The sequence below is a fragment of the Cynocephalus volans genome, chromosome 5 (assembly GCF_027409185.1).
Source record: "Cynocephalus volans isolate mCynVol1 chromosome 5, mCynVol1.pri, whole genome shotgun sequence".
Taxonomy (NCBI): Eukaryota; Metazoa; Chordata; class Mammalia; order Dermoptera; family Cynocephalidae; genus Cynocephalus; species Cynocephalus volans.
Window position 1 is genome coordinate 108,827,097 of NC_084464.1, and position 26,978 is coordinate 108,854,074.

Below are 26,978 nucleotides of genomic sequence, written 5' to 3' on the forward strand. Positions count from 1 at the left end.
ACAATATAAACATGTTTTTTCCTATTATGGAGCATGCTTCCTTTTCTTTATTTCTTCTTCCTTTTCTGTATGTTTCATTTTAAATTATATTATTGCCTTTCCTTGACCACTATAATCAGTCAAAAGTAGGTTTGGAGATTTTTTTCTATCACTTTGAGACAAGAAGCAAACATTTGAAAGATTTGATATTCCAACGCTCTGTGTCTCAAAATGTACTTTCCTTAAAGTTCCACCCATGGCCTTGTCCTGCTCAGCTGGAACACCTGGAACTAATTTTAGGGTTGCCTGGCTAAGCCCCACACTGGTATTTGAAGTGTGCGTCTTCCCTAGACTCAAGCCCATTTCACCACCTCTGAAGGTGAGTGCAGGCTGATATTAATTAACAGTGAGTTGATTCACTGGCATCTTCCAGTCATTAAAGCAAACATTTGGCTTAAAATAACCTTCTTCCCACCTCAAATCTCCAACTTTTTGCCTATTCTCTTACTCCATCATGGTGACTAACCAGCCCTTGCAGGGTATATGTGGCCTCAGAACAGTTTTTTCTAGAAGGGAAGTGAAATACTCTTTAACATCTGCAAGTGAGACTGTTTGAACAGCAGGCCGGCCTTCAGTATGACTACATTGTTTTTCTGTCCACTGTCCATTGTGGTGCTGACTCAGCATCAGTTAATAAACCCTCTTGAGAAGGCTGGATTTCTCTTGTTTAATTATCATCTTGGTGCTTTCTGAGAACTCTTAGGAATTGTTCATTCAGTTTTATACCCCTAGCACATGTGCTGTCTAAAAATCCTATTTCCTCTTGGTGCTAGCGTCCCCTCTGGCGTAACATGCTATAACAGGTGGACCAAGCAGCAAGCAGCAAACAGCAAACTTAAAGTCCCCTAGTGGGAATTTAATCGTTCTGTGCTACAGAGATTGTAGAAGGACTTCAGACACAAATACTATTTCCTGGCAAATAGTCTTTTGCCTCTTCGTCCTCCACCCGCAAAAAAAATCTAGAAAAGTTTCCTAAAAAAGAGAAAAGAAATTTTAAAGATAGACATATTTTTATGATTGAGTTGGGCTTTTGTTTTGCCTTGTTTCGTTTCTTCCTGTAAACAAATACTCAGAGATCCACTTCATTGTATGACTAAGTTGGTATCATTAGGTTGGGACTGGGTGTGTGTGTGAGGGGGTGTGTATGCACATGTGTATTTAAAATGTCGGAAAAGACATGAAGCCTAAGGCCGATGGAGAGTTTGTTTTGTTTTGTTTTTTTCTTTTTAAATAACCACCTATGGTGAGGCAAGCAGGAAAAGTGGAAGACTTGTATTTCAGTGATCTAAATAGTAATTGTAATGGGGTGCTTGCTATAAATGGACCTTTTGCATTATTGTTTCTCTGAATTAGAGGATTCCTTGCTGAAGGCACAAGACCATTGAAGGAAGTAAAGCATCTGGTTTTTTTTTGTAATGAGAAGCAGGAATGCAAGGTCCTCGCTCTTAATAATAAACAAACAGGACATTGTATGCCATCATCACAGGATGTCCTTCCTTCAACAGAGGACTGACTAGAGCTGGAGGAAAAGCCGGCCTGGGCTCCAGCAAGCCCCACTAATTACTGCCTCCACCCGCTTTCCACTCGCAGTGATCAGTTCAATATTTCCCTTAACTGTGAAACGATTAATGGTCAACATTTAATTTACACACTCCTCGGAAGTCTGCCTGTGGGTTTGGGAAGAGAGAAAAGGGGGAAAAAATTAATCTGTATAACTTTTTCCTATTTCTCCTAAAGAGGGAAGTTCATTATGCCAAATTTAAATGTATTTTAGCTAGCAGGAGAAATGGAATCTTAAAAGTTTGGGGGGGGGGAACGTGTGTTTCACATGCAATCGCTTGAGGACTAGACAGCCCCATCGTACTACATTAGATGGAAAAAACAATTCAACTTGCTCTTTTCAAGTAACTTTTGTGTATTCCGTAACTGGGGATTTGAGCTGAAGAACTACAAAATGTTTAGATAATTTTAATGTTTCCTTCATCTAAGGAAGGTGCGCCCCCTTATTCTGCCGCAGCAGAAAGGAGAGCGATCTGGAGTGTTCAGAACACAACACAGCCCAAGTAAACGTTGAGGTTAAGTGCCTTTAAAGGAAAGTAGGAAGACTCCAAATAAATGTCGAAATTCTCATGCGAAGAGAGGAAGCTCGCAGTCCGGGGGAAAGCCCTGGGCTCGGCGGCGTGCGCGGGTCCGGCGGGTCCAGGTATGGCCACGCCCCCACTTCAGGCAGCTGGTGAATCAGTGGCTAATGAAATCTGCACAGGGAGGGGAAGGAGCCGCCGGGCTGGTTAACACAAAGTGCTGCCGTGACACTCGGCCCTCCAGTGTTGCGGAGAGGCAAGGCAGGAGCAGCGCACGGCACCTGTCCTGTCCGCCGAGAGCCGGGACGCGGCGCCGGGGCGGCGGTAGAAAAGCAGCGAGCGCTGGGGCGCGCGTCAGCACTGCTCAGCCCGGCCGGGGACGCGGGGACAATGCGGACTGGGCAGACATGAGGAGACTCATCTCCGATGTTGGATATTTGCTTGGAAAAACGTGTGGGTACGACCTTGGTAAGGAACTTGATTTTATTTTTATTTCGAAATTGATCAGGAAACTTTCTTTTCTTTTCTTCTTTTCTTTCTTTCTTTTTTTTTTTTTTTTTGGATAACGTAGTCGCAGTAGAAGCAAGAAATGCTTCTGCTTTGGTGCACTGAGTACTGTCAAACATTTATCAGACTTTTTCCTTATGAATCATTAACCCTTTCAGTTCTAGACATAATTGCCAATTCATTGAAATTTCAATAGTGGCTCCTGCCCACCACCTCCGTCAAACAACGTGACTATTCCGGGTTGGCTTAAGTTTTCAATTTTAGTTTAACATTTATCTGACATCATGATTCTACGTTTTGGAACTAAATATGCAAGTTTGCTTTAATCATAACCGAGGGAAAGACAACTTCGCATCTGACTTTTTATTTTTAAAAAAAGAGCATCATATTTAGGGAAGAAGTGGAAGAATGTAAAAGCCACCTTGAAGGACTCCCACAGAGTGTTGTGTTTACATTTTAACAAGCACAAGTTCTTACATGGGAATGATATTCCTAATATTTATCAAATATGTCCATGATGCAGAATTTATTTACCTTTTTTGTCTTTGGATAGCACTTTTTCTCAGTGTGAGGGAGGATTTTCGGGAATATCCTTATCAATTTGCAAGTGGAAGCAGAGCTTGTCCTCTGAGTCGTCTATATTTGTTATAACTTTAGTTACAGTAAACTGTAGCTCATCAGTGACTTCTGGGAATTTGTACACTTTCAGATTTAAATGGAAAGTGCTATTTGTAGCTGAGGACTCCTGAAGGAATTCTCTCCAGGGAATTCTATTGAACAGTTTTATGTTTTGGTTTTGCTGTTTCAATTTGGCATGAGATGCCCACAAGTCTAAAAAAAACTGCTGGGTGTTTTCCCCCTCACCCCTTTTTCCTCCTCTTTTCCTGTGGTCCAGACGATTTTCCTAAAGGCTGCAGCTCAGTGATGCTGGCAGGATGCAGCTCTTTTCAGTTTTCTTGTGAGAGACGGAGGACAGCAGAGCACGCGGGGGGGGGGGGGGGGGGGCAGTTGTTTTGAAAGTTGTTTTGTGTTGGGAGCTGGTGGGAAAGTTCAGTCTTCCCCATTTGGAAAAGGCAGGCTGGGTTCCGTTCCTGCCCCACACGCGCTTTCCATTTTTAGCTTCATTCAGAGGCAGACAGAGCTCCTTCCTCTTCCTCTCCTTGTTTGTGACACTTTTCTGAGGCAGCTTTTCCACAGCGCTGAGGGTCCGGCAGCCATGACCCCAGGCGTCTGGGACACAGGACTGAGCGCCCACCACATTTTTCTGCTGTGAGAGGTAAAGCCAGGGATTGTTCAGAGGTGGTTCTTTTTTTTCTTCTTTTTCCCCCCAAAGAGGTTGCCACATTCTTTTTTTTAACCAAGTAGCATTTAAAAACATTGCTTCTTCAAGGCAATCTGCTTTATACAGCTTTTTGGCTCTTGCTCAACTGTACCAAGCACTCTGCATCTGCTTTTAAAGTCTTCAGACTACTGTATTAGTCATAGTCTCTCCAAGGGAGCCACAGAAACGGCAGGACAATGAGGATTAAAGGCCTTTCCCTTCTCTTCCAGGCTGCCCCCAAGTGTAGCTCCAGTGCTGTGAAGTTTCAAGGGTTGGTAGAGAGGACGGAGGGGACCATGAAAATGGACATGGAGGATGCAGATATGACTCTGTGGACAGAAGCCGAGTTTGAAGAGAAGTGTACATACATTGTGAACGACCACCCTTGGGATTCTGGAACCGATGGAGGGACTTCAGTTCAGGCAGAGGCATCCTTACCAAGGAATCTGCTTTTCAAATATGCCACAAACAGTAAAGAGGTAAGCCTCTGGTTTATTGCTGAAGAAGACTGGCACCTGGCGCCAAATCTCCCTACTTGCCCTAGAGGCCTCATATATCTGTAAGAGTCTATGCGAATCTGTAAGTATCAGTAAATAATTGATCTCTCCATTCACTTCTTTCATTGCTTTCTCATTCCCTAAGTCGGTTCCTTCTCATTTCTTACAGTCCTCAATTGTTCCATACTAGTCAGTAAACAGTTGAATCTTGGCAAATTGAGGTGTCTTGGAAAAGCCAGCTTGCAGCTTGGGGTGGGTGAAATTGTCAGCTGGCTTCTAGAAAGCTCTGGACCTGCTCACTGGCCCTAGTCCTCCCTGCCCCCGTGTACAGTATCTTTTGAGGGAGAAAACTTTTTCTTAGAAAACAAGTTTTTAATGTTTCTTTTGCCTCCCTTTCGTCATTAGATGGCTTTATTCTTTTTAACAAGCCAGCTTTATTAGCTGGGTTTCTAAAATTATTCTCAAAACCTTGACGTGTTTATGAACTGAAGTGATGGTATAAACCAAGAAGAGGATCACGTAAAAGTGTCCTCTGTCCGGATGACTTCAGAGCTAACCACTGTTTATCAGCGGCAGCTCCTTTGCTCTGGCTGGGCTGGCAGGCCAATTCCTTATTGGCCTCTGAAGTGGGTACACCCTTTGTTGTTTCAAAGGGGCTGAAAACCCAAACTTGGAATGAGCAACTGATTTGTGTTTACCCTTTTATATAATGATTATAGTTAGGCGTGATGTTTAGCTGTGAAATAACTTGCAGAACCACCTCTTGTTTTGAGAATTTGGCCACTGCAGTTGTTCTCACTAGTCTATTGCTGAGGGGAGTTGAATCAGCCCCTCAGCGGACTTCCCATCATCACCATTACTGACCAGGCACTGTCAATTCTATTATTGCCTTCAGAAAGTAGTGAATAGGGGATCGTTTGTTGTAGGAATCCAGAATTTGCTACCTAAACTGTTCACTACAACCATGTCAAATCACTTTCCCCCTTCTCTAAAGAAAAGCATTTGAAGGAATCTGGGAGCCTGTTTGGGAAACATTTTGTCTCTTTCCTGTTTGTGTGTCTGAGTTCAGTGTTTTTGGTGAGGGGGAGACACAGCTGTCTAAAATTAAATAGAGTAACTCTGCTTTGAGTTTCATTAAAGATCAACCCTTTTTTTTTTTTTTCTTTTCTGCTGGGAGAATGAAGGCAGATTTTTTTTTTTTTAAGAAATTTAAATTGTAGTTGTACATGAATATTACTGAAAATTTAACTCCATAAGTCAGCCTTAATTACACCTCTTCCTGAAAGCAATGCTGTTCTCAATAGAAAATCTCTTAATATATGGGCCTTGGAATCGATGTAGGATTTGTTTTGGTATTGAAGGTTTGGCTGTGGCTTTAAACAGTATAGTGTGTTTTTTCCCATATCAGATTTGACCAAATATTGGTCTGTTCCTCAGGTTCATTTCTGCTATGTTGCCCTGTCCAGCCCATTAGGACTGAAATAAAGATCTCCATTCTGTGGGTCATCTTTGCCTTTTAATTCTATAATGTTCTTACCCTCAGTTCAGCTCTTGGCTTAAGTTTTTCAGTTTCCATTATTCTACTTAAAACCGTAGCTAAGTCAAGTAATGCTCTTAGATCATTCAGTCCAAGGTTCAGAAAGATAGTCTCTCAGAAAAGCATATAGTTAGAGCCAGACCCAGGACTTGGAGCAAAGTTCGTCTGACTTCTCCAACAAGTGCTTCTAGATTATGTTACACTGGCCCCTCTTGGTGTCACTGTGGTTTTATTTATCATCTTAACATATTTCAGACCGATCCTTTATTAAGCTTGTTTTTTTCTGTGAACGTGTAACTCCCTATTTCAGTATGTAAATAACTGAGAAGCAGATAGTGCCTGTGTGCCTGAAGAGGGTCCTTCAAAACTAACCTAGGAGGTCAGGGTCTCTTATCCTATTTCCCCATGTTTTATTTAACTGAAGCACTTGAATAGGGATAGTACATCTTCAGTCCCTAATCATAAAAGTTACCAGGAAATAATCTTGAATGTAATACTGTCTTCAGCTTACTCTGAAATTTGTACGTTTTTCTGTTTCTCATTTCTTTTTGAACTTTGGGAAAGGACAGCTCCCTTTAGGTGGCGAAAGAGGATGGTGGAATTGATCTATTGAGGGTATGATAGCTGCAAACCAGTTCCAGGATAGAAACATTTAGGATTGATGAAATGTTTACATTATTGTTATTCAGTTGGTTCTTTAAGTCCCACGAGCTATGGAAATAGGAAAAAAGCCTTTCTATGTATAGTTTTTATCTGACTGATTTATCTTACCCTTCTTTAAATGTTTTCATTTAAATAGCAGAAGATGTTACATTATGAAGTGTTGTGCTGACATAGTGGGGAATTTTGTTTAACAAGATCATTTTTCATTATGAATTTGTGCTATGTGTCAGCATCTTTTTTTTTCGGTTTAAAAACAAAACATACATACCATATTTCTGATCTTCACCCTCATTTTTAGATTTGGTTTAGAATCATTCTGTACCTTTAATGAGGCTGTTCTTACTTCCTATTTCCAGAACTAAAACCAAATATAGGCATGCTATTCAAACTTCTAAAACTTTTCAAACTGATGAGTTATTCTTTTATGGGTATTTTCCCCTTGTCCTGAAATAATCTTCTATGAAGATGTGACTATAGAAAAATCAATTTAAACATTTATATTTTAGTAGCAGTAGCCTGGGCAAGTTTCTGCCCTCAGTTGAGGTTGCTTGCACTCAAGAGGTGCTGTGGCTCCCTGAGTCTGACCTCTCAAAATCGTGTGCTGATAAACATCAGACTGATCATGGCGACTCATGCAGTGTCCATTTTGATTGAAGTCCATTATTAACTCAAGCCATCTGTAAAAAGTATCTCACCATAACATGCAATTCCCTCTTTATGCTGCCTTTTATTTGAGAGATGATGTACCAAGGAATTACCATGTTTCCTTTAAGAGAAAGATAATGAATGAGGAAACATTCCAAAAACATCTTCATTCACTCCACTCCATTTAAAAATAGGTGAATTTCAGGCTGAAGGTCTTGGTCCACTACAGAGTTCTAGTCCTCTCAATGCACATATCCTTATAATCAAAATAGAATTTTAATCACATCAGTGATTTATTGGGGGGGGGATTCAGGGAAGGAGAAGAGATAGCTAGTAATTAAAGTGATCTTAATGTAATTTGGGGTGAACAATGTTCCTGCTTAAAATCCACTGCTGTGTGTGTATGTTTGCACACTCTCTAAAGAAGGAATTTGCTTTAAAACAAAAAACTATATTGTCTTTGCTGTCAGGCTTTCATTCAGCACCCGCACTCAACCCATCCTAAGCTGTAAAATCTTCATTTTGGAAAATTGAAAAGAAGCCCTGTTTTTTGTCTGGAAGGTGTGCTCTGTAACTGAGGCCACTGACAGAGACAAATCCGCCCAAGTGGCAGAGGGATCAGTGTCACACAGAAAGCACTGTGCGAAGGGCTTCTGTGGGACAGATGAAGCATGGAAGTGTCAGAGCCCATGGTCCTCTCACCGATAGGTTTTTATGGAAGGCAAACAGCAGCCTGTCCCCAGCAGTAATTCTTTAGGACCCTGGTCAGTTCCAATGGAGTTTCCTTCCTGAGTTAGGTGAACACATTCTTAGTCTTTGTAGCACTGTGTTAAGCCAAGTTTCTCTGTAACATTTGCATACTTCAAGGATAAAATGTTGGAAATGATAGGTCAAGGTAATGGGGTTGGCTGTCTGGATCTTCCCAAGACCAGAGGGAGAACTATGACTTGGTTCTTCACTTCCCATGAAAAACAATCCCAGTTCCTATCCTTCCTCTGAAGTTACCTGGATGAGCACCATAATCTTAGAGTTGCACCTTTTATGTCCTCTTTGAATAATGTTTCAGACATAGATTTGAGATGAAGGTGTTCGTTTTATATTAGAGTGCTGGACTTGGAATGGATATAGGTGGTTTATAAGCTACAGGACTCCTAACCTCAAAATTCTATGATTTTGTGTGCCTATTTATTTATAGGAGTGAGTTTATATGTACCCTACAGCTCTGTGTCTAATAGGAATTTAAAACATTAGGGCTCTGTCTCATTCATAAAGATAGTCTAATATTGAAGCTCTTTTAATTTGTCTGGGATTGAGGATTTTCATAAACCTCTCTTCTACCACAAACCCTCCTCATTTTAATTGTTCTCATGTCTTGCATATTGAATTGCGGTTTGTAAGGTTATAGAGGGCAAGAACTACTTCCAGTGCAGCATTATATCTTCCTCAGTGAGTAGTCCGTAGTTTTGCTCAAACAGATGTTGGATGGCTTATGTCTTCCCCAAATTCCTTTACAGGAACAAGATTCTAGTTGACTTCTTTTTGGCTACGAGAAAATGTCCTGTTTTCTTACTGTAAGATTGACAGCTGAAAATCAAGAGGCCCATTCTGTAAAAGAATGACAATTTGGAAGAAAAACCATGACCTCAATGTAATGCTACTTGTTGGTAATCAACCTCTGACTCCCAAGACACTGTCTGTAAGAGACTGTAATTTAAAACAAAGTTGATGAACCAGTTGGGACCAGTTGGGTGCCTTTCTTAAAATTACTGCTTTAAAGTGGATACGTTGAAAATATCAACTGCTAATTATTAGCTCACCAACAAATGGCATTATTTGTTTTTCCTGTTTGTCATTTTAATATTATGGAATAATCACTCAAATATGAGTGTCAAATGATTTGTCATACAAGTCAATACTATGAATTTTATAAATTAATTATGTTCGATAATATGTCCAAGACAATGAGTCTCTGAAATAAGTAAGTCTACTTAAGCATATATTTTTATCTCAAGACTGCTCTGAGATATACTTGTTCCCAACAGTTGTGCTGCCAATGAGTACTAATAGCGATATACTATTATTGAAAAGGGCAGATAGATGTAAATGAAGGCAGAGGAGGATGAAATGAACATCTGCTTTTTTCAGCTCTCTGACAGAAATTCGTAAAGGACCAAAAATAACACTCTTGTTTCAACTTGTGTTAGGTGTAGGAAATTTTCTTTTTTTCTCTTTCCAGTCTGAGTATGCTCCATTGACTTGTATATTGAATAGTAAATTGTTTTAGAAAAAAAATCATAGGCCGATAAGAAAATTACATGAGAAAGACTGGTCGTCACAACCATGTAGGTTGTGGGTATTCCATATCCACTTGAACACAGGTTTAAAGTCTTGATGAGATTTAATGAGGTACTGGTGTATATTATAACCAAAATCTTAGATTCCACTGTGAACAGTCTGTGAACATTTATTGATTCGCATATTTATATCTACCATTTCAGATACACAGTTATACAGGAGCTTCCAGGGATAATAAAACCTGAAAAATAAATATAATCACCGTTTACTCCCCACCCCCCCATCCTTTTCAATAAGGTATTCAGTAAGTAACTTGCAAGCTGTTTTGAACATGGAAAAAATTAAAATGGGAGAGAATAAAAACCAAAACAAAACTGTAACTGCAAAATGTTTTAAAGAACTACTTACAGAGGAGTTCTTTTGAATAGTGATGAATTGCTTTCTGATTCATGGTGGGTGATTTTTTTTTTTTTTTTTTTTTTACCCCCTCAAAAGAAATTTACCATCAAGGAGGAACTGGCATAGTTAACATGTTTCTTTAGCAAAGCCTTACAAAGTCAAAATGTGTGATACATAAAGTCTGAGAAAGTCATTTCCTCAGATCTTAGAACCCACTGCTCTTAGAACCCACAGCTTTCCTCAGTATAAATTCTATGAGTATAAATTCTCATATTTCAAAGGAAGACTTTTGACCATTGTTGAGTAGAAGATGTTAAGAGAAGAACAAAGATCCGAAAGAGCTTTCTTCTATTAAAAGAGAAACTTACAAGATATTAAAAAAAAAAAATTCCTCATCTGGAGTGAAAAAAACAGAATGTGTTTGGTTTTCTGGTTCCGTAGGCCTTTGTGGAACAACTAAAGAGCATTATTTTGGTTTCTGAGGTTAAAACTATTTTATTCCCCTCAAGCACACTGTGTTTATGGTTTGAGGGCGAATGAGAAATAGGAAACTAAGAGCAGGCTGAAATGGTCTAATCTTGACCATCTAATTCTGCAGTATTTTATTCTCCTTTGGAAAAAAAAAATAGTTATCCTCTCTGTTCACCTAGTATGAAAAATAATAATAAAAATAAAGGGCCCTCAATCACTGGAGAATAATCCTCTAGACTGTTATAATGCTTGCTTATTTGCTTATAATTTCAAACTGTAAAAGATGGTCTTCCACTCAGGTGAAGCTTATTGTTAATTATGTAGGTGCTATTAATGTCTGTTCTCCATATCGAAATTTTCATCATTATTACCACTTGACAATTCAATTCACTGAAATATAAAGAAGTAACTGTTTCATGTGTTTTACCCCCTTTAGGTTATTGGAGTAGTGAGCAAAGAATACATCCCAAAGGGAACACGTTTTGGACCCCTAATAGGTGAAATCTATACCAATGATACAGTTCCCAAGAATGCCAACAGGAAATACTTTTGGCGGGTAAGTAGGGAAAATTTTTCTAGACTCATTAAGCATTTTAAAAAGAATGGAGCTAGAAGAGGCAGGTCACTTCCTTTTTCAACCCAAGAAATGCTGGGGCTCACCTACAAGTATTCAGGGTCCCATGGACACAGGGAATTCTGGGCAAATGTGATAATATTGGTTAAATGTTTGTCCCTGGAAATACAAATTTTAGATGGTTAGTGATGGAGATATGGACTGTATGTGAATTTTGATTTTTTGCAACTCAGAGCTTTGTGATGAAAGGAAATAGTTTGCTGCTTGCTTCAAGGGTAGATTCATTTGCATTTCTCTGCAAGGAAGTAGTAATGAGTCACCAAGTCTTAGATTTCACCCCTTCTTGATTTCTTGCTGAGTTAACTTTAATTAAAGAGTTATCAAAAATGAATTATCTTGAAAATGAATGCTGTTAAGGTAGTATAGGTGGAAGATGGGACTAGGGGAATGCAGAAGAACCACAGGGCTAGTCCTGTTTAAATGCGTGGGCATCATAAAACTATTCTATTTGACAGTATGTAAATTATTCCCACAGCATAAGGAAAATTATTCCCATAGCGTAAGGAAAATGCTACAATCCCGTGAGATGATATGCTTTCCTAATAGCATCCAGCCGAGGTCTGGACAATACTCTTTCCTTTGGAATGTCAGCATTAGAAAGGACCTCAGAGATGAACTAATTAGATGAAATCCTTGAGTAAAAGACTCTGGATTAGGAGTGAATGGAGAAAAGTCAGACTGCTTTCCCTCTTCCCATAGATGTCTCTGGGATATCTGGGTTCCTCAATTAGAATATAAAGATGTGCTTACTTAAATTTAGTAGGCAATTTTTACACATACATAAAACGTACATTATTTGAATTCAAATGGAAACAGTTGCATGGTAACAATGAAAATTGGATTATGCTTGCTTTGGCTGGTATTTTTGCCTAGAATACTTAATCTTTTGGACAAATATCATAAAAGAGTTATGTTAGGGAATCACTCAAACTATTCCTAAGAAACGATTTTTTTTGTTAATCCAGGAAGTTTTGTGTTTTTACAAGTTTATTGTACTATTTCCCGAGCAAAAGAGAGCAGTTATAGATTCTCAAAGAATCATGTGCTCACAGTTTTTATTTAATAATTACTCATGCTTATAATATATTCACTATATGACTTAAAATGGGGAAAATGTGAATGCATTTTTGCCTTTATTGCCAATAAATTCTTCTCAGAAGTGAGCCATAGAAGTGTATAATTCTTGGAGTCGAAGGTCTGAAGTAAGCATAAGTCTCATGAATGTCTGGTCATTTTGAAAGAAGGCAAGAAACACCTAAGAATCTCCCATCACTGTCCCAGTTCCATGTTTCATTTAAAGATTCACTGAAAGTAACTGAAAGGCTTTCCTTGGGAGGATTAATTTGAATCAGTCTTTCACATGCAAGGGATATTATAGGAGATAACTTCCCAAATGTTGTTAAAGGCATCCTGATTTTGCTGGCAGGAATATGAACATCTGTTGTGAGGAAAGAAAAAGTTTCATGCAAATTACACCGTCAAAGAAGAGAAGGGATGTTCAAGTTGAGAAACCAGTGACATTTCTTGTAACTGTACTATGAGTCAGCATGTTTTTAATCTTTTTGATAATATATGGAAATGCAGTGAAGTGGTAGGGAACAGTGTTCATTTTATGTATGCATTATTTTATTTTCTTGTGGGTGTGTGTGTGTGTGTGTGTGTGTGTGTGTGTGTGTGTGTGTGTGACTTCATGGCATCGACATTTCAGTTCTTAAATGAGGATACAGTAAATTGCAGTCCATGGAAGGCTGACTGGAATCAACATACCCGTAGCTTTAGAAAGCAGTTTCCGCCCCGACAAAGAGTGCAAGAACGATGGAACCCCATGTTCCTGGAAGTTTGCACATCAGAGTAAACAAACTTGAAAACCCCTCTTGATAGCAGAATTCACCCAGCCTTGTTCCATTTTCTCTTAACAAAACACACCGCAAAAGCTCTCACAAGCTGCTTTGATGAAGCCACACGTATTTCCCCCTTCACAATTTACAGGAAGTTACTCTTAAAAGAAAGTGATTCTGGTGTTTACTGCCTGTGTTAAAGGGACAGAGTTCCTTTTTATTTCTGATAACGTTTGAGCGAAATGCAAAAACGATTTTATGGACTAACGTAGTCAGTCTGTGTAACCCACTGAATAAAGCAGTAAACTGCTGTCCTGTTAGAGCAAAATTTCTGCTACAAACAATGCCCTGCTACTTGGAGACTACAAGTTGCTGATAACCAGGTATTGATTATATACGTAAAAGGAGACTTAAGTCTGAGGAAGAGGTATACCTCTTAAAAGAGGGTGAGCAAGAAACTTTCTGTGGAAGGATAAGGAGCTTGCTTACAAAGTAGTTTCAGTAAGAGTGTATATTTTAATTTTTCTTATTCTTAATCCTCTGCCTTTTGACCAAGTGGCCTGAGTGTATCTGTTAACCAGAAGTATTACTCTAGGACAGACTTTGAATTCATTATGTGTTGCCTTTAAAGAATGACATTCTTTCTTTCTGTTCTTTTTCCAAAAACACACACCTATGGCTCTGTGTGTGGTGTTTTAGCCAACCTCTTCACAGATAAGGGGTTCTCTCTTCCCTCCTTGGCTCGAAAGAAAAGAACAAGGCTGAACATGTTTATCAAGAGGAAAAGTGACTTCTCAGTAGACTGTCAAAATCTGGCTTCTGTCCCGGTGTTCACTTTGTTATGGCAGGTGAAGTTCACCTTTGCCCCACCCAGTGTTTCCACAAAAAGGCAAGGTTCCAAGTATTCATATGAACAAGTGTTACTTTAGGACTTGGAGGGTTGGGGGTGGAGGATGTTTGCATAGTTTAAGCCTTGGGCGGAGGTGTAGGAAATGGCAAGTACAGAGGCCATAGAAAAAGTTAAGAGACTCAGTTTGACGTAGTCAGTCGGCTTGGTCTTCTACCCAGTGACTCAAAGCACTAAAAGTCAGCATAATCAGAACTGAAGTTAGTAGCATCGCCCGTTTGCCATTCATCGCTGTAGCAAAAGTAGTACTCTGTGGTGGTGTGATCGGTTTGAGGCAGCTTCTTAAATGAAATTTTGTGTTTCGTTCTTCTGTTATTTTTCCCGAACATGAAAAGACGATAAAACTGAAATGGAAAAGGTAACTGACAGAGTGTGCCTTACCTGTTTCCGCCCTTATTTCTGCTGATTCAAGACTACTCTGGCTAAACTGATTTCTTTTTCTAACTAGGCAATAGTGGATCGGAAATCACACATGGTACTTGCTGTGTTTATTCTGAGAGGTGCCGGGGGAGCTTTCCATTGCTTTGGGGCTGACTTCCTTTTACATGTCTGTCTTCTCTTTTGGACAGATCTATTCCAGAGGGGAACTTCACCACTTCATTGATGGCTTTAATGAGGAGAAAAGCAACTGGATGCGCTATGTGAATCCAGCGCACTCTGCCCGGGAGCAAAACCTGGCTGCATGTCAGAACGGGATGAACATCTACTTCTACACCATTAAGCCCATCCCTGCCAACCAGGAACTTCTTGTGTGGTATTGCCGAGACTTTGCAGAAAGGCTTCACTACCCTTATCCCGGAGAGCTGACAATGATGAATCTCAGTAAGTGGATTACAGAACAAAAAAATAAAAAATGCCAGTAATGTCGGTTCTGCCCCTATGAGCTAATAACATGTTGTTTAATTATATGGCTTCATCATCTGTTGGACCAAGTAGGTGGCTTAAACTAGGGACTAGGAGGAGGAAAAAATTTTTTTAGTCCTCATTCCTTATGATGAAACTTTATCATTTGAAAAAAAATAAATGCTACTTTTAGTGTTTAATTCAGAAAGTTACAGGAAAAGATAAATGTCCAATTCTAAGTCATCCAAAAAGAGATGGTTAGGAATATAATAGAGATTGGTCCAGACATGCTGAGTATGCAAGGTATAGCCACTTGTTTGTGGTACTTTGTCGGTGCTTAAAACATGCACTGAAATAGTGTAGAGATGCAAATTTGAATATAAAGTTACGGTCTAATGTGAAACGTATGATTGTTTCTAGAAAAACTGTCATAATATTTCAAATATCATTCTACATGACTAACCCTAAAGATTTTATATCTGAGCTTCCTTCCTTATGGTAAAAAACTATCTGATCTCCTGATCAGTACTACAGTAGCCACCTATCACTTTATCTTAACAAATTCTCAGTTCCTTAGGTTTATCATCTTTTATTTTTCTTACTTGGTTAAAATTGCTGTCATCACCTCTCTCTGCGAAGAGATACTTCATTTTAGCCATTCTCAAGTGATCTCTAGGAGAGATCTAAGAATTAACCGTAAAATGCTAACCTCTGTTGTAACTATGGTTGTATGTTCTTGGTTAAACCTGCTATATTTTATAACAGTTTTTAAAATTAGCTCCTTTTAGTTAAAAAGTTAAAATTAAATGCTGAAATATTTGTAACTTTCTGTTTGGGTATCATTTCAAACTTAAGGAAACGTTTCAAGAAAAATACAAAGACTTCCCAGTTACCCTTTACCCATATTCACCAGTTGTTGACATGCTGTCCCATTTGTTTTATCTGAAGGCTAAGTTGTTGTAGTTCACATTTTTACCTTTGAGACTGTTGGGAAAATAGAATAGTTCAATCAGGACCCCTCGCCTCGGTCCAGTTGGGGGTGGCATGGCACATTCTTCATAAATAAGTTGTGTTGGGTGAGGTTAGTGTGCATGCGCAGCGCTGCGAACTTGGCTGGTGTTTAGTACCTCAGGCATCCGTGGCTATGCTCTCCAATCTACAGCTCCGAGGACCCTTTTGGCCGGTTACCTAGCTTATAGACCTGCGTGTGAGAGGTCTGGTGACCCAACCTGGCGTGTGAGGGGTTTGGTGACCCAGCCTGGTGTGTGAGGGGTCGGGGGACCCAGCCTGGCGTGTGAAGGGTTTGTGACCCAGTCTGGATAATGGGCTGGAGGGGTCTGTGAGCTCCAGACCCAGCCCTACCTAGCTCGACAATTGGCCCAGTCGACAGGATTACAGGCAGGTAAAAGAGCTTGACAGAGACATTTGAATAAATAATAATTTTAACATAAATTAGAATTTTGACTTCAACTTTAGGACCAGAAGACAACCTAATCACTTATCCTAGTCATATATCCTAGTCAACAGTACAGCTATTCATTATTCATTTTGTGCTGTTCCTGTTCAGTTTACTTTGTCTCCCTTAGGATCTCAAGCCTACATTTGCAGTTTTCTGAAAATCTGGGGCTGTACACATTTTAAGATTTGTGTTTGTCCTTAACACACACACACAGTGTACATCCTTGAGCTTCAGAAAGAAATCTCGGAATGTTTGGAAATAAACTGGCTTCTGTGGGCATAATCAGGTCCTAACCACAGGCGGCAGTTCTTTCCCCTCATCTCTCTCTGCAGCGCCTCCTCAGACTCTCTGTCATATCCCTGGAGCCAATAATCCCAGGAGCCATTGAGCTATTTGGGCATCTGTATGGGCCAGGTCTAGTGCTAAGGGCCTGGTGGTTAAAGACACAAAGGTACAGTCGCATTTTCGTGGAACTTTGGTTCCTGCAGGGCATCTCATGGGAAGAGGTGCTGCTCACTCCTAACTTCTGCAACATAGCGGGCCACTTCCTCTTGAGGGTCTCCTTACATTCCTTAAATTTAATCACTCTTGGATTCAGAGAAAGTCTATGATTTTTGTTTTTCTTTAAACAGTAAGTCCATTTGAGGTGACCCACCCCAGTGACTTTGTACCAACCATGAAAATCTTTTTCACGTACTTCCCCCACCCTGCGCCAATCAAAGAAAGGTTTTAAAGGCTTGGCATTTTTATTCCCCAATGAAAGGCTTTGCACAGTATTTTAAAATTCAAGTGCTTATTCTTTGTGTTCAGAAGCAACTCTCATGTATTCTGTAAAATGACACCTTTGTACCTTTGATCCCTCAAATACACTTTTTGTTTTCAATGAAGAACATTTTCTAAATCATCATTTAACATTTTCAGGTACCCTTTCGTTGTCCAATATTCAAAGTAAAGAATGAGAGTTAACAATAACCAGTCACCTTAAAACCAGACTCCTGCTGCTGATTGTGAAACCAGTTGTCTTAGGTGTGGCAACTGATGATTGAGACTCTGATCAGGAAAATTTCCACTATTTCATCAGGCCTAATAGGTAGATTGTGTCTCCAAAGGAGTTGTGTTGGGTTTCCATGCTTAAAGCACAATAGAGGTCTGTGCCAGAATCTCTCTGTAAGGGTTTCAATGGCAATAATGGTTCAATTGGTGGAGTTTTGAGGAGAAGGGATCTGAAGCAAACAGAAGTAAAGGAAGTAGCCAGAAATCACAAACTGGCATTTTTCTAAAAACAAAAGAACAGAACCCCTTACCCCTCCCAATTTTTTTTCTTGGTACTTTTTTCATCTATCTAACTAACCCATCTAGAAAACAGTTGACCAAATTATAGACTTCTAAATGTTAATCTGCTTTCTCAGTTTCAGTTGAAAACAGACTTTGTTTTGCCTACTGCAGAACTTCTAGGTTCTTTCTTGTAGTCTTGGGGGTTCTTATTATAGATCGAAAATGTGAGTCGGCATAATTAAGCCATTCAGAGCCTTCAGAAGCAGTTCACTCTTGAAATGACTCCATCCGCCTACAGCCATTTAAGATTTAAGAACAAAAACAGATCTTGATTTTCTTTTTCATGTTAATTCAAGCTGCTGCTGGGAGAGTCAGAAATGACACCAGATCCACTGATTACTCAGCTGCTGAAGAACAATTTTTAAAAATATACCTTCATATAGACTCCATAATTTCCACCAGAACATCTTAGGGAGGCTAACATTTCGCTCTGGATATTCTTTCAGAATAAGATGTAAATCTATTTTTCTGAAGGCACCAGACATGATAAACATTTATTGTGGATTTACTGTGGGCACTGTGCTAAGTATTTTGCATACTAAATTAAAAACTCTGACATTTTTGTTTGTTGACCCAATCATTAGCTTTATATCAGTTCAATAACAGAATTATATTAAGGTGCTTAGCAAGAACACCTGGCTAAATAAACATGAGGCGCAGTGCTATGGATAAATTTCTATGTTTATGGCTTTAACTTGCTTAATTTTAGAACCAAAGGAGTATTGAAGCCACTTGGTAAAAATATGAGACTTAGATTAATTTGCCACATAAAAATGACACACAGTTATGAGGGTAGAGTGTCTGTACTTCGATTTTCTTAGGGTGGCATCTTTTTTTATTAATATTAATTTGAGCTCATGTAGATGATTCCAGATCGCTCTTTTTCACCTCCATAAGATTCCTTCCTGTGGCTGTGAGATGCCTTGCCTATCAGTTTTCCAGCTTAGTTGTCTCTCTCTTCCTTTACCATTTCAGCTTTAAAAAACAAAAGTGACAATTTGAACTTCCTGCCTGCTGGGCCTCACTGAAAGACTGATATTGGCCTGATAAGAGGATATTTGTTTTGCTTTAGTGGCTTCAGAAATCCCTCTCCCTCACAAGCTTTCCATCACTGCCCCCTGATCAGCATCTTCCCTGATAGTGTTCACTGTGTTTATCCTGGGGCTTCTGGCTCGCCAAGGAGTAACTGATAATGGCTAGCAAGAGATAACATTCTCTGAGGGGCTCTCAAACTGGAATCGAATCCCTCGAGCCTGTCAGCCTAGAGAATGGATTTGAAAGGTTCCATTCTGGAGTTCCACAGAGTTCATTTCTAGACCTATCAGATAGCAAACCTGGAGTTCTTTGTCAGTTCAATCAAGCGAGACATTTTTTAAGACGATGAAGGATACGTCTACAAAGGCGTCAGCAAGATTCCCGGAACCTGCCGGGTCTTCTCCTGTCGAGGCCAAGAGCTCTGCAACCCCCACATGCTGATGGCTGCTGCCTTCAGTGGACTCCCAGGGCAGGTGTCCTGGCTTGAGTGACTGCCCTCCAATAACCAGAACTCAAACCAAGCCTCATATGCTTTACTTTTGGTTTTCAGAAGGGAGTTTTTGGTTTTCCCTGCTCTGACTGGTGTTTCCCTGAAGGCATCATTGGTCCTGTGTGTTTGGGAGATAGGGCTGGCAGTGGCATGTATAGTCTGGAAATTGTCCTCATTGCTGCTGTTCCTAAATATTATATTTACCAAGTAATAATATGCCGTCTTGGGAAGTAACTGCCTTCCTCTTAGTGCCTCTGTTTTCTTCGGTGCTCTAAGTAATTGAACTGGCTCGGGAAGTACCTGTTGTGGTTTGGCAGAGGTGACTGTCACGCCTTGTGATTCCAAGGGGCAGCACTGCTGGGAGCCTCGTTAGACCAGACAGAGCCTTGGTGAATGCTTGTGCTGTCAGCACATCGTGGGTAAGGGTTGGTGTCCACGTTGCTAATCTGCTTGGTGTAGGCGGTTTGAAAAGAGGGCTTTATCAAATTCGTATTAAACAAGAATCGAGGCAAAAATTGATGACTGCTTATTACCTCAAATGAGTCTTGATCTTTCACATCTAGTTCACAGGGTGTGCTGATTTCCACTGTGAACATGAGAATGACTTTTATTAACCTGTGACATGACACCCCCCCTCACCCCAGTATTTTTCCACTACATTTTAATGGAAGCTATCTTGTTCCAGCTCAAACAGCACTTTTCTATCATAAAGTTTGCACTAACGGAAACAAAATCATCCAAACAGTGCTGTTCGTTCTATCGATGCTGCCATTGTCCCCGTTTTGCTGAGGAGGAAATGAAGCAGCACTTTGGACTGAGTGGCCCAGAGCGTTCTAGAAGAAGAGGGCGTTAAAAGCCAGGTGTCTGTCGTTCATGTCACCAGCTGGTGCTCAGGTTTTCTCAAGAAGAGATAGCAACTTTGACAATTTCACTTCAGTTCTCTCTCGCCCTCTGAGTAATCGCTCTTCTCTATTTCAGCACAAACACAGAGCAATCCAAAGCAACCAAGCACTGAGAAAAATGAACTCGGCCCAAAGAATGTCCCGAAGAGAGAGTACAGCGTGAAAGAAATCCTAAAACTGGACTCCGGCCCCTCCAAAGGAAAGGACTTCTACCGTTCTAACATTTCACCCCTCGCTTCACAAAAGGACACGGACGACCTTAGAAAAAATGGGAGCCCGGAAGTGCCCTTCTACCCCCGGATTGTTTACCCCATCCGGGCCCCTCTCCCCGAAGACTTTTTGAAAACTTCCCTGGCCTATGGGATGGAGAGACCCACCTACATTACTCACTCCCCCGTCCCCACCTCCACCCCTCCAAGTCCCTCCGCAAGAAGCAGCCCCGACCAAAGCCTGAAGAGCTCCAGCCCTCACAGCAGCCCGGGGGCCACGGCGTCCCCCCTGGCTCCCGGCCCCCACGAGCGCCGGGACTCGTACACCTACCTGAGCGCGCCCTACGGCCCCGAGGGCCTGGGCTCGTACCCCGGCTACGGCCCGCTGCCGCACCTGCCGCCGGCCTTCATGCCCTCCTACAACGCCCACTACCCCAAGTTCCTCCTGCCGCCCTACGGCATGAACTGCAACGGCCTGGGCGCCGTGAGCAACCTAAACGGCATCGGCAACTTCGGCCTCTTCCCCAGGTTGTGCCCGGTCTACAGCAACCTCCTGGGCGGGGGCAACCTGCCCCACCCCATGCTCAGCCCAGCTTCCCTCCCGAGCTCGCTGCCCTCGGACGGAGCGCGGCGGCTGCTGCAGCCCGAGCATCCCAGAGAGGTGCTTGTCCCGGCGCCCCGCAGTGCCTTCTCCCTCACCGGGGCAGCCGCCAGCATGAAGGACAAGACCTGCAGCCCCACCAGCGGGTCTCCCACCGCGGGAACAGCCGCCACGTCGGAACACGTGGCACAACCCAAAGCTACCTCAGCAGTGATGGCGGCCCCCAGCAGCGACGAAGCCATGAATCTCATCAAAAACAAAAGAAACATGACCGGCTACAAGACGCTTCCCTACCCGCTGAAGAAGCAGAACGGCAAGATTAAGTATGAATGCAACGTTTGCGCCAAGACCTTCGGCCAGCTCTCAAACCTGAAGGTAGGCCCGGGGTCGAGCGGCCAGCGCGCATGCGTCTTGGCCCGTAGCTCCCTGTGCGTGGGCCGTGAGTGGCGTGAGCAGCAGGATGAGACCAAGGCTGGGAGTAGCTGGTGTGGATTCTACTTTGCTTTGCCATGGCTAGCTCTGTGGCTTTGGACAAGTTACTTCCCCGCTCCTGAGTTTCTTGTGAATAATAAAAATGTGGGGCTTGGGCTAGAAGATCAGTTTAAAGTGCTTGCTAGCCTTTGATTTCTGTTCTTTTAGCTCAGGGAAAACAAGCATTCTGGAAACACTGGGGCTTTATTTGTTCTGTTTAAGACTTTGTCTTGATGCTTTTCTTAAGAAGTTTGCATCATAAACACCTGAGGCTTTGATCTGCAAGTTCGGTCTCGGAAGGGACTTGAGAGCAGAGTTAACACATGTGGCTTCTTCCCAGGTCCACCTGAGAGTGCACAGTGGAGAACGGCCTTTCAAATGTCAGACTTGCAACAAGGGCTTTACTCAGCTCGCCCACCTGCAGAAACACTACCTGGTACACACGGGAGAAAAGCCACATGAATGCCAGGTGGGCATTGTTTTCTGGGTAGAACTCTTGACCTTTGTAGAAGATGTCTGTGGAGTTGTCCTCACGGGCTGATGGCCTTGTGGGCCTTCCAGTGCTCTGTATCTGCTGAGCTGAGATGATGACACAGCCAGCTTCCAGTGGGTGGGAAAATGGTAGGAGAAATAAACACCACCTCGTGTGCAGTGTGCCCACATCCCTGTTTGCTCAATACCACACCATAGGTGCCACAGGAAGGCTTCTCGCCTCCCAGGTTGCTAGGTGTTGGTCTTTAAGCTTGCCCCTCCCATTGGCAACTCTTAATCGTCTGGTCTTCCTATCTCCCTTCTCTGCCCTCTCTCTTCCCCACACTGTAGGTCTGCCACAAACGATTTAGCAGCACCAGTAATCTCAAGACCCACCTGCGACTCCACTCCGGAGAGAAACCTTACCAATGTAAGGTGTGCCCTGCCAAGTTCACCCAGTTTGTGCACCTGAAGCTGCACAAGCGTCTACACACCCGGGAGCGGCCCCACAAGTGTGCCCAGTGCCACAAGAGCTACATCCATCTCTGCAGCCTCAAGGTCCACCTGAAGGGGAACTGCCCTGTGGCCCCAGCTGCTGGGCTGCCTTTGGAGGACCTGACCCGTATCAACGAAGAAATCGAGAAGTTTGACATCAGCGACAATGCCGACCGACTTGAGGACATGGAGGACGACATCAGTGTGATCTCTGTGGTGGAGAAAGACATTCTGGCCGTGGTCAGAAAAGAGAAAGAAGAAACTGGCCTGAAAGCATCTTTGCAAAGAAACATGGGGAATGGACTCCTCTCCTCGGGGTGTAGCCTTTATGAGTCATCAGACCTGTCCCTTATGAAGTTGCCTCATAGCAACCCACTACCTCTGGTACCTGTAAAGGTCAAACAAGAAACAGTCGAACCAATGGATCCTTAAGATTTTCAGAAAACAAGCATTTTGTTTTGTTTCTTAAGTTATGACTGGTGAGTCAGGGTTCCTGTAGCAAATTGCTTGTACATAATTCCAGCTCTGCCAAGCTCTCCTGACTGCAGATGGTTTTCCCTCACCTCTCTGGAATTAAAGAAGGAACTCCAAAGTTACTGAAATCTCAGGGCATAAATGAGGCAAAGACTATATAAATATATATATATATATATATATACACACATATTATGTATACTTAATTTACACCTACGTCTATATATTTGAACCTGTGTATTTTGAATATTTGTGTGGATATGTTTATTGCATAGCCTTCCCATTGCTAAGACTATTGCCTAGCCATAATTATTTTTGCAGTGATAATCCTTCATAATTTATTATACAATTTATCATTCAAAAAGCAATAATTAAAAAAGTTTACAATGACTGGAAAGATTCCTTGTAATTTGAGTATAAATGTTGTGGTTTTGTCCTGTGGCCATTCTTTGTAGATAATTTCTGCACATCTGTTTAAGTACGTAAGATTTAGTAAACCAATACATGACTTCAGTCAACCTCTCTCTGTAATAATGGTTTGAAAATGAGGTTTGATATTGCCAAAGTTAGACAGTTGATGTGTTAATTCATAGAATCATGTCATTTGAACAGCATTGTATAACCTGGGGGTATGTGTGCAGAATTACCCAATAATAACTTGAGTAGAAGAAACAAAAAAGGGAATCTTGTATGTTTCTGTTGTTAGTTAGTACTTTTTTCCTTACCCACAATTTTACCAGAAAGGTGGCAGGAGTGCTTTGCCAATCTGTCTCTTTCTCCAAAAAAGCAGGGTCCTCCCACCCCACCCCAAAGTTATGTGAGCATTCAGAGCAACCATGTGACTTTTGCATCCCGGTGTATTATCTGAAAATGTGAAGAAGACAAAATGCCATGTTTAAACCACTGAGAAACTTTGCCAAAGCACAGGTGGTTTTGTATGTGTGAGGTTTGGGGGTTTGAGTCTAGATGTTGCCTTGTTGTTGGTTTTTGTTTTTTAATGTCAAAATTGCACAAATATGGTGCTCTACCAGGAAGGATTTGAGGTAGGCTCAGGCCATACTTTAAAAACAAACAGAAAAACGGGTATTCTGGTCATCTTAAGGTAAAAGCGGGTAATGAACATTCCTATCCCCAACACATCAATTATATTTTTTTCTGTAAAACTCAGATTGTCCTCAGTATTTGTGTTTTTACATTTTATGGTTAATTTAATTGAAGATGAAAGGGCATTGCAAAGTTGTTCAACAACAATTACCTCATTGAGTGTGTCCAGTTAGTGCAGGAAATGATGTCTTATCTAATGCTTTGCTGTTGTAGAGGAGAAACCAAGTGTGCTCCAGAAGGATAGACCGTGTGTCATTCTTTTACTCTGCCAAGCCCAAAGATTACATGTTGGCATTCAAGGTGTAGCAAAGAATAATGTATATTTATAAATCTATTTATACCACTATACCATGTGTATATATAATATATTTATGACCACTTAAATTGTGAGCCAAGCCATGTAAAAGAACCTACTTTTTCCTAAGGGCAAACCCCCCCCCCTTCCACACACACACCTCTTTCTGAAACTTTGCTTAATACTTGACCACACAATCACATTGGCATGCTTGGGTACCACCTTGCCTATTGTAGGAGAGACCCTAAAACTTTGGTGCAAAGGTGGGGACCATATAACAACCAAGGAGGAAGAGATACATCATTTTTTTTTGTTTTGCCACATTATGATTATGTGGTTACAAAGTCACAGAAATAAAAATACTACTTCCTTTACCACTGTAACTTTTCTCTTCCTCTCCCTTCTTCCTAAACACTGATACATCACTATTCAATCTATTTTATATACTTGACATTTTGTTCGCAGCGACTAATGCCAACCTGCAAAAGAGAACAACAAAATTTGAATAATCCAGGGAAACCCAAGAGCCTTACTGTTCCTGCAGCTAGCAAGACTGACAGTTTTTTATGTATCAGTGTTTGATAAACACAGTCCTTAACTGTAGGTAAACCAAAGCATCATACTGACATTAACACCAAATACTTTTTATTCCCAACTACTCGTTCTTTTTGTTTTTCCTGTTGTGCTTTCCTATGTTTGAGAATTTTTATAAAGACTTCTTCTCTTACCATCTGTCTTTCCCTCTTAGGCCTCTTACATGTGAATGTTGAGCCCACAATCAACAGTGGTTTTATTTTTTTTCCTTTACTCAAAGTTAAAACTGACCAAAGTTATTGGCTTTTTACTTTGCTAGAACAATAAACTATCTTATGTTTACGTACTGGTTTACATTGTTATTTATGTGCAAATTGTCAAAATGTAAATTAAATATAAATGTTCATGCTTTACCAATGCTTGTCTAGTGTCTTGAGTGAAGGGTCAGTGAACGACATGCACACTGTAAGGGTGGCCCCAGACCAAATTTTGGACACAACATAATATGCCTCTCCCCTGCCCCCACCCCATTCTGTTTCCAGCAACACTAGCCCTGATGCCCTGATCTTCCCCAACTCCCTCAGGGACTTACACTGGTGAGTGACCAAACAGCATTGATCTGTTGTCTCTTTTATAACTCAAGAGTGTAAGATTTTTCTTTAATTATTGTAAAAGTTTTATAAGTACTCTCTAGGAAAGGCATTTCAAGTATCAGCCAGTAAGTGGAGGAAAATTGGGTTGCCTTTGTTAAACTTTTTCCTTTATTTGTTGATGGACATGAGGTGGTAAGGACGTTTTGAAGACTTGGATCAATTTCAGAAATGTCTTCCTAGTTTGTGCCAGTATATGTGTGTGTGGAGACCCAGATATCTTAAGGGTGAGGCTCCCCCAGGAAGTTGGGTCTAGGAACACTTTGCCCATTGGTGACATCAGTTTCGCGTCAGCAGATAACACTGAGCATGCTACGGGGGATGCCCTACATCCCATTTATTTTTCTCTTCACATGTTAACCTGGGAATAGATTTGCTACTTGTGCATTTAACGTGAATTTCCATAAAGCTGCTTTAACAGAATCTGGGCATTGTTAGTATGAAACCCAGGGATCACGGTGCATGGCCATGTGGCCTCCAGGGTCACATGGTACGAATGAGTCTACTTGCTTGTCCATTGATGCTGCAGAATATAACCTGTCTCCAGAGAAAAGGCACAAATTTGAGTCTCATTTGGTAGATGTGAGTAGGAGATGCTTTGAGAAAAGTGATAGTGCCTTCAGTGAAAAAAAAACTTGAAAGCCCTTTGCACATGGTTTATGCTACTATTTCATCTATTACCAAATTCATGGTTTCATGTCCATGCTAACTGCAAGTTAAGGAAATAATGCTGCTTCTTATAATCGGACACTCAAAACTGCCCAATATTTTATTTTTAATATTTCTTCTTTAAATTCACTTAAACATCTGTGCCAAGAATTTGAAATGCTGCCAACACGTAACTGTGGAGTTAAGAAAACCAGAACCCTATTGTCATAAATGTGCCAAATGGTGCTGGTTATACTACTAAATTCTACAGAACCATTGTGGTAGTAATTTTTCAAAACAAAGCCCAATAAGATTTAGAGTGTAACAGTTACTACCATAAATCAGTTCTTTACTTGGCAAATCATGTCCTTTTTTTCTTGAGAGTTACATATCCTGGGAACACTTGTGGACTTAGCTCTTTAATGAAACATTATATAGAAAGATAATATTCACTGTGAGCCCAAGTCCACCCAGCCAAAGTCCATACTGTTGGACTGAGGCTTTATTCAACTATTTGTATGGCAAAGCAAGACTGAAGAAGTCACCTTCTTCTGGGTTTTTCCTTAAAAAGATAAAAGCTTCACTCAGAAATGATGCATTCGATTCCCTACCATTAGGCCATACACAGAATACATAGTACCATGGGAATGTATAGGCACATTTCTAGATTTTTTTTTTCAAGGGGAAAATGAAATCAATTCAGTATGCATAAGATGGTATAAGCGAGCTTATTTCTCTGTGTGTGTGTGTGTGTGTGTGTGTGTGTGTGTTTGTGTGTGTGTGTGTGTGTGTGTGTGTGGTCTCCTCTAAAAGGAGACAAGAGAAAAGGCCAGAACAGAGACATGGTGGTGTATTTCTAATATAAAACTAGACCTCTAGGATAATCTGGTCTAGAAAGAAAGGCTGAATGACAGAGGGTGGCAGCTATAAAGAATAGATGAATAGGAGAAAAATTTGATAGAATGTGATCATTGAACCAACCCAGAAGACATTTCTGTCTCCTTTAAGACACCAAAAATTCTTTGTCCATAACATGTCCGTGTCATTAGTAGCATCTGGCCAGAAAAAATCAAGTCATTATGAGTTTTGACTACCTCTGCAGTCCACTTCTGGGTATACAGTGGCTAC

General features: G+C 41.0%; 1 protein-coding gene across 2 annotated transcripts; it reads left to right on the plus strand.

The window, feature by feature from the left end:
* Positions 1-2,531: 2,531 nt before the first annotated feature.
* Positions 2,532-22,577, plus strand: PRDM1 (PR/SET domain 1). 2 transcript variants are annotated; one of them, XM_063097872.1, is made up of 7 exons: positions 2,532-2,588; positions 4,179-4,427; positions 10,892-11,011; positions 14,404-14,656; positions 19,975-21,083; positions 21,520-21,648; positions 22,002-22,577. In XM_063097872.1, the coding sequence occupies exons 1-7, from the start codon at positions 2,547-2,549 to the stop codon at positions 22,575-22,577; spliced, it is 2,478 nt and encodes an 825-aa protein (XP_062953942.1). In that variant the 5' UTR covers positions 2,532-2,546. The 2 variants fall into 2 exon arrangements, with proteins under 2 accessions (XP_062953942.1, XP_062953941.1); XM_063097871.1 differs by lacking the exons at positions 2,532-2,588; positions 4,179-4,427; positions 10,892-11,011 and adding an exon at positions 14,184-14,192.
* Positions 22,578-26,978: the final 4,401 nt, after the last annotated feature.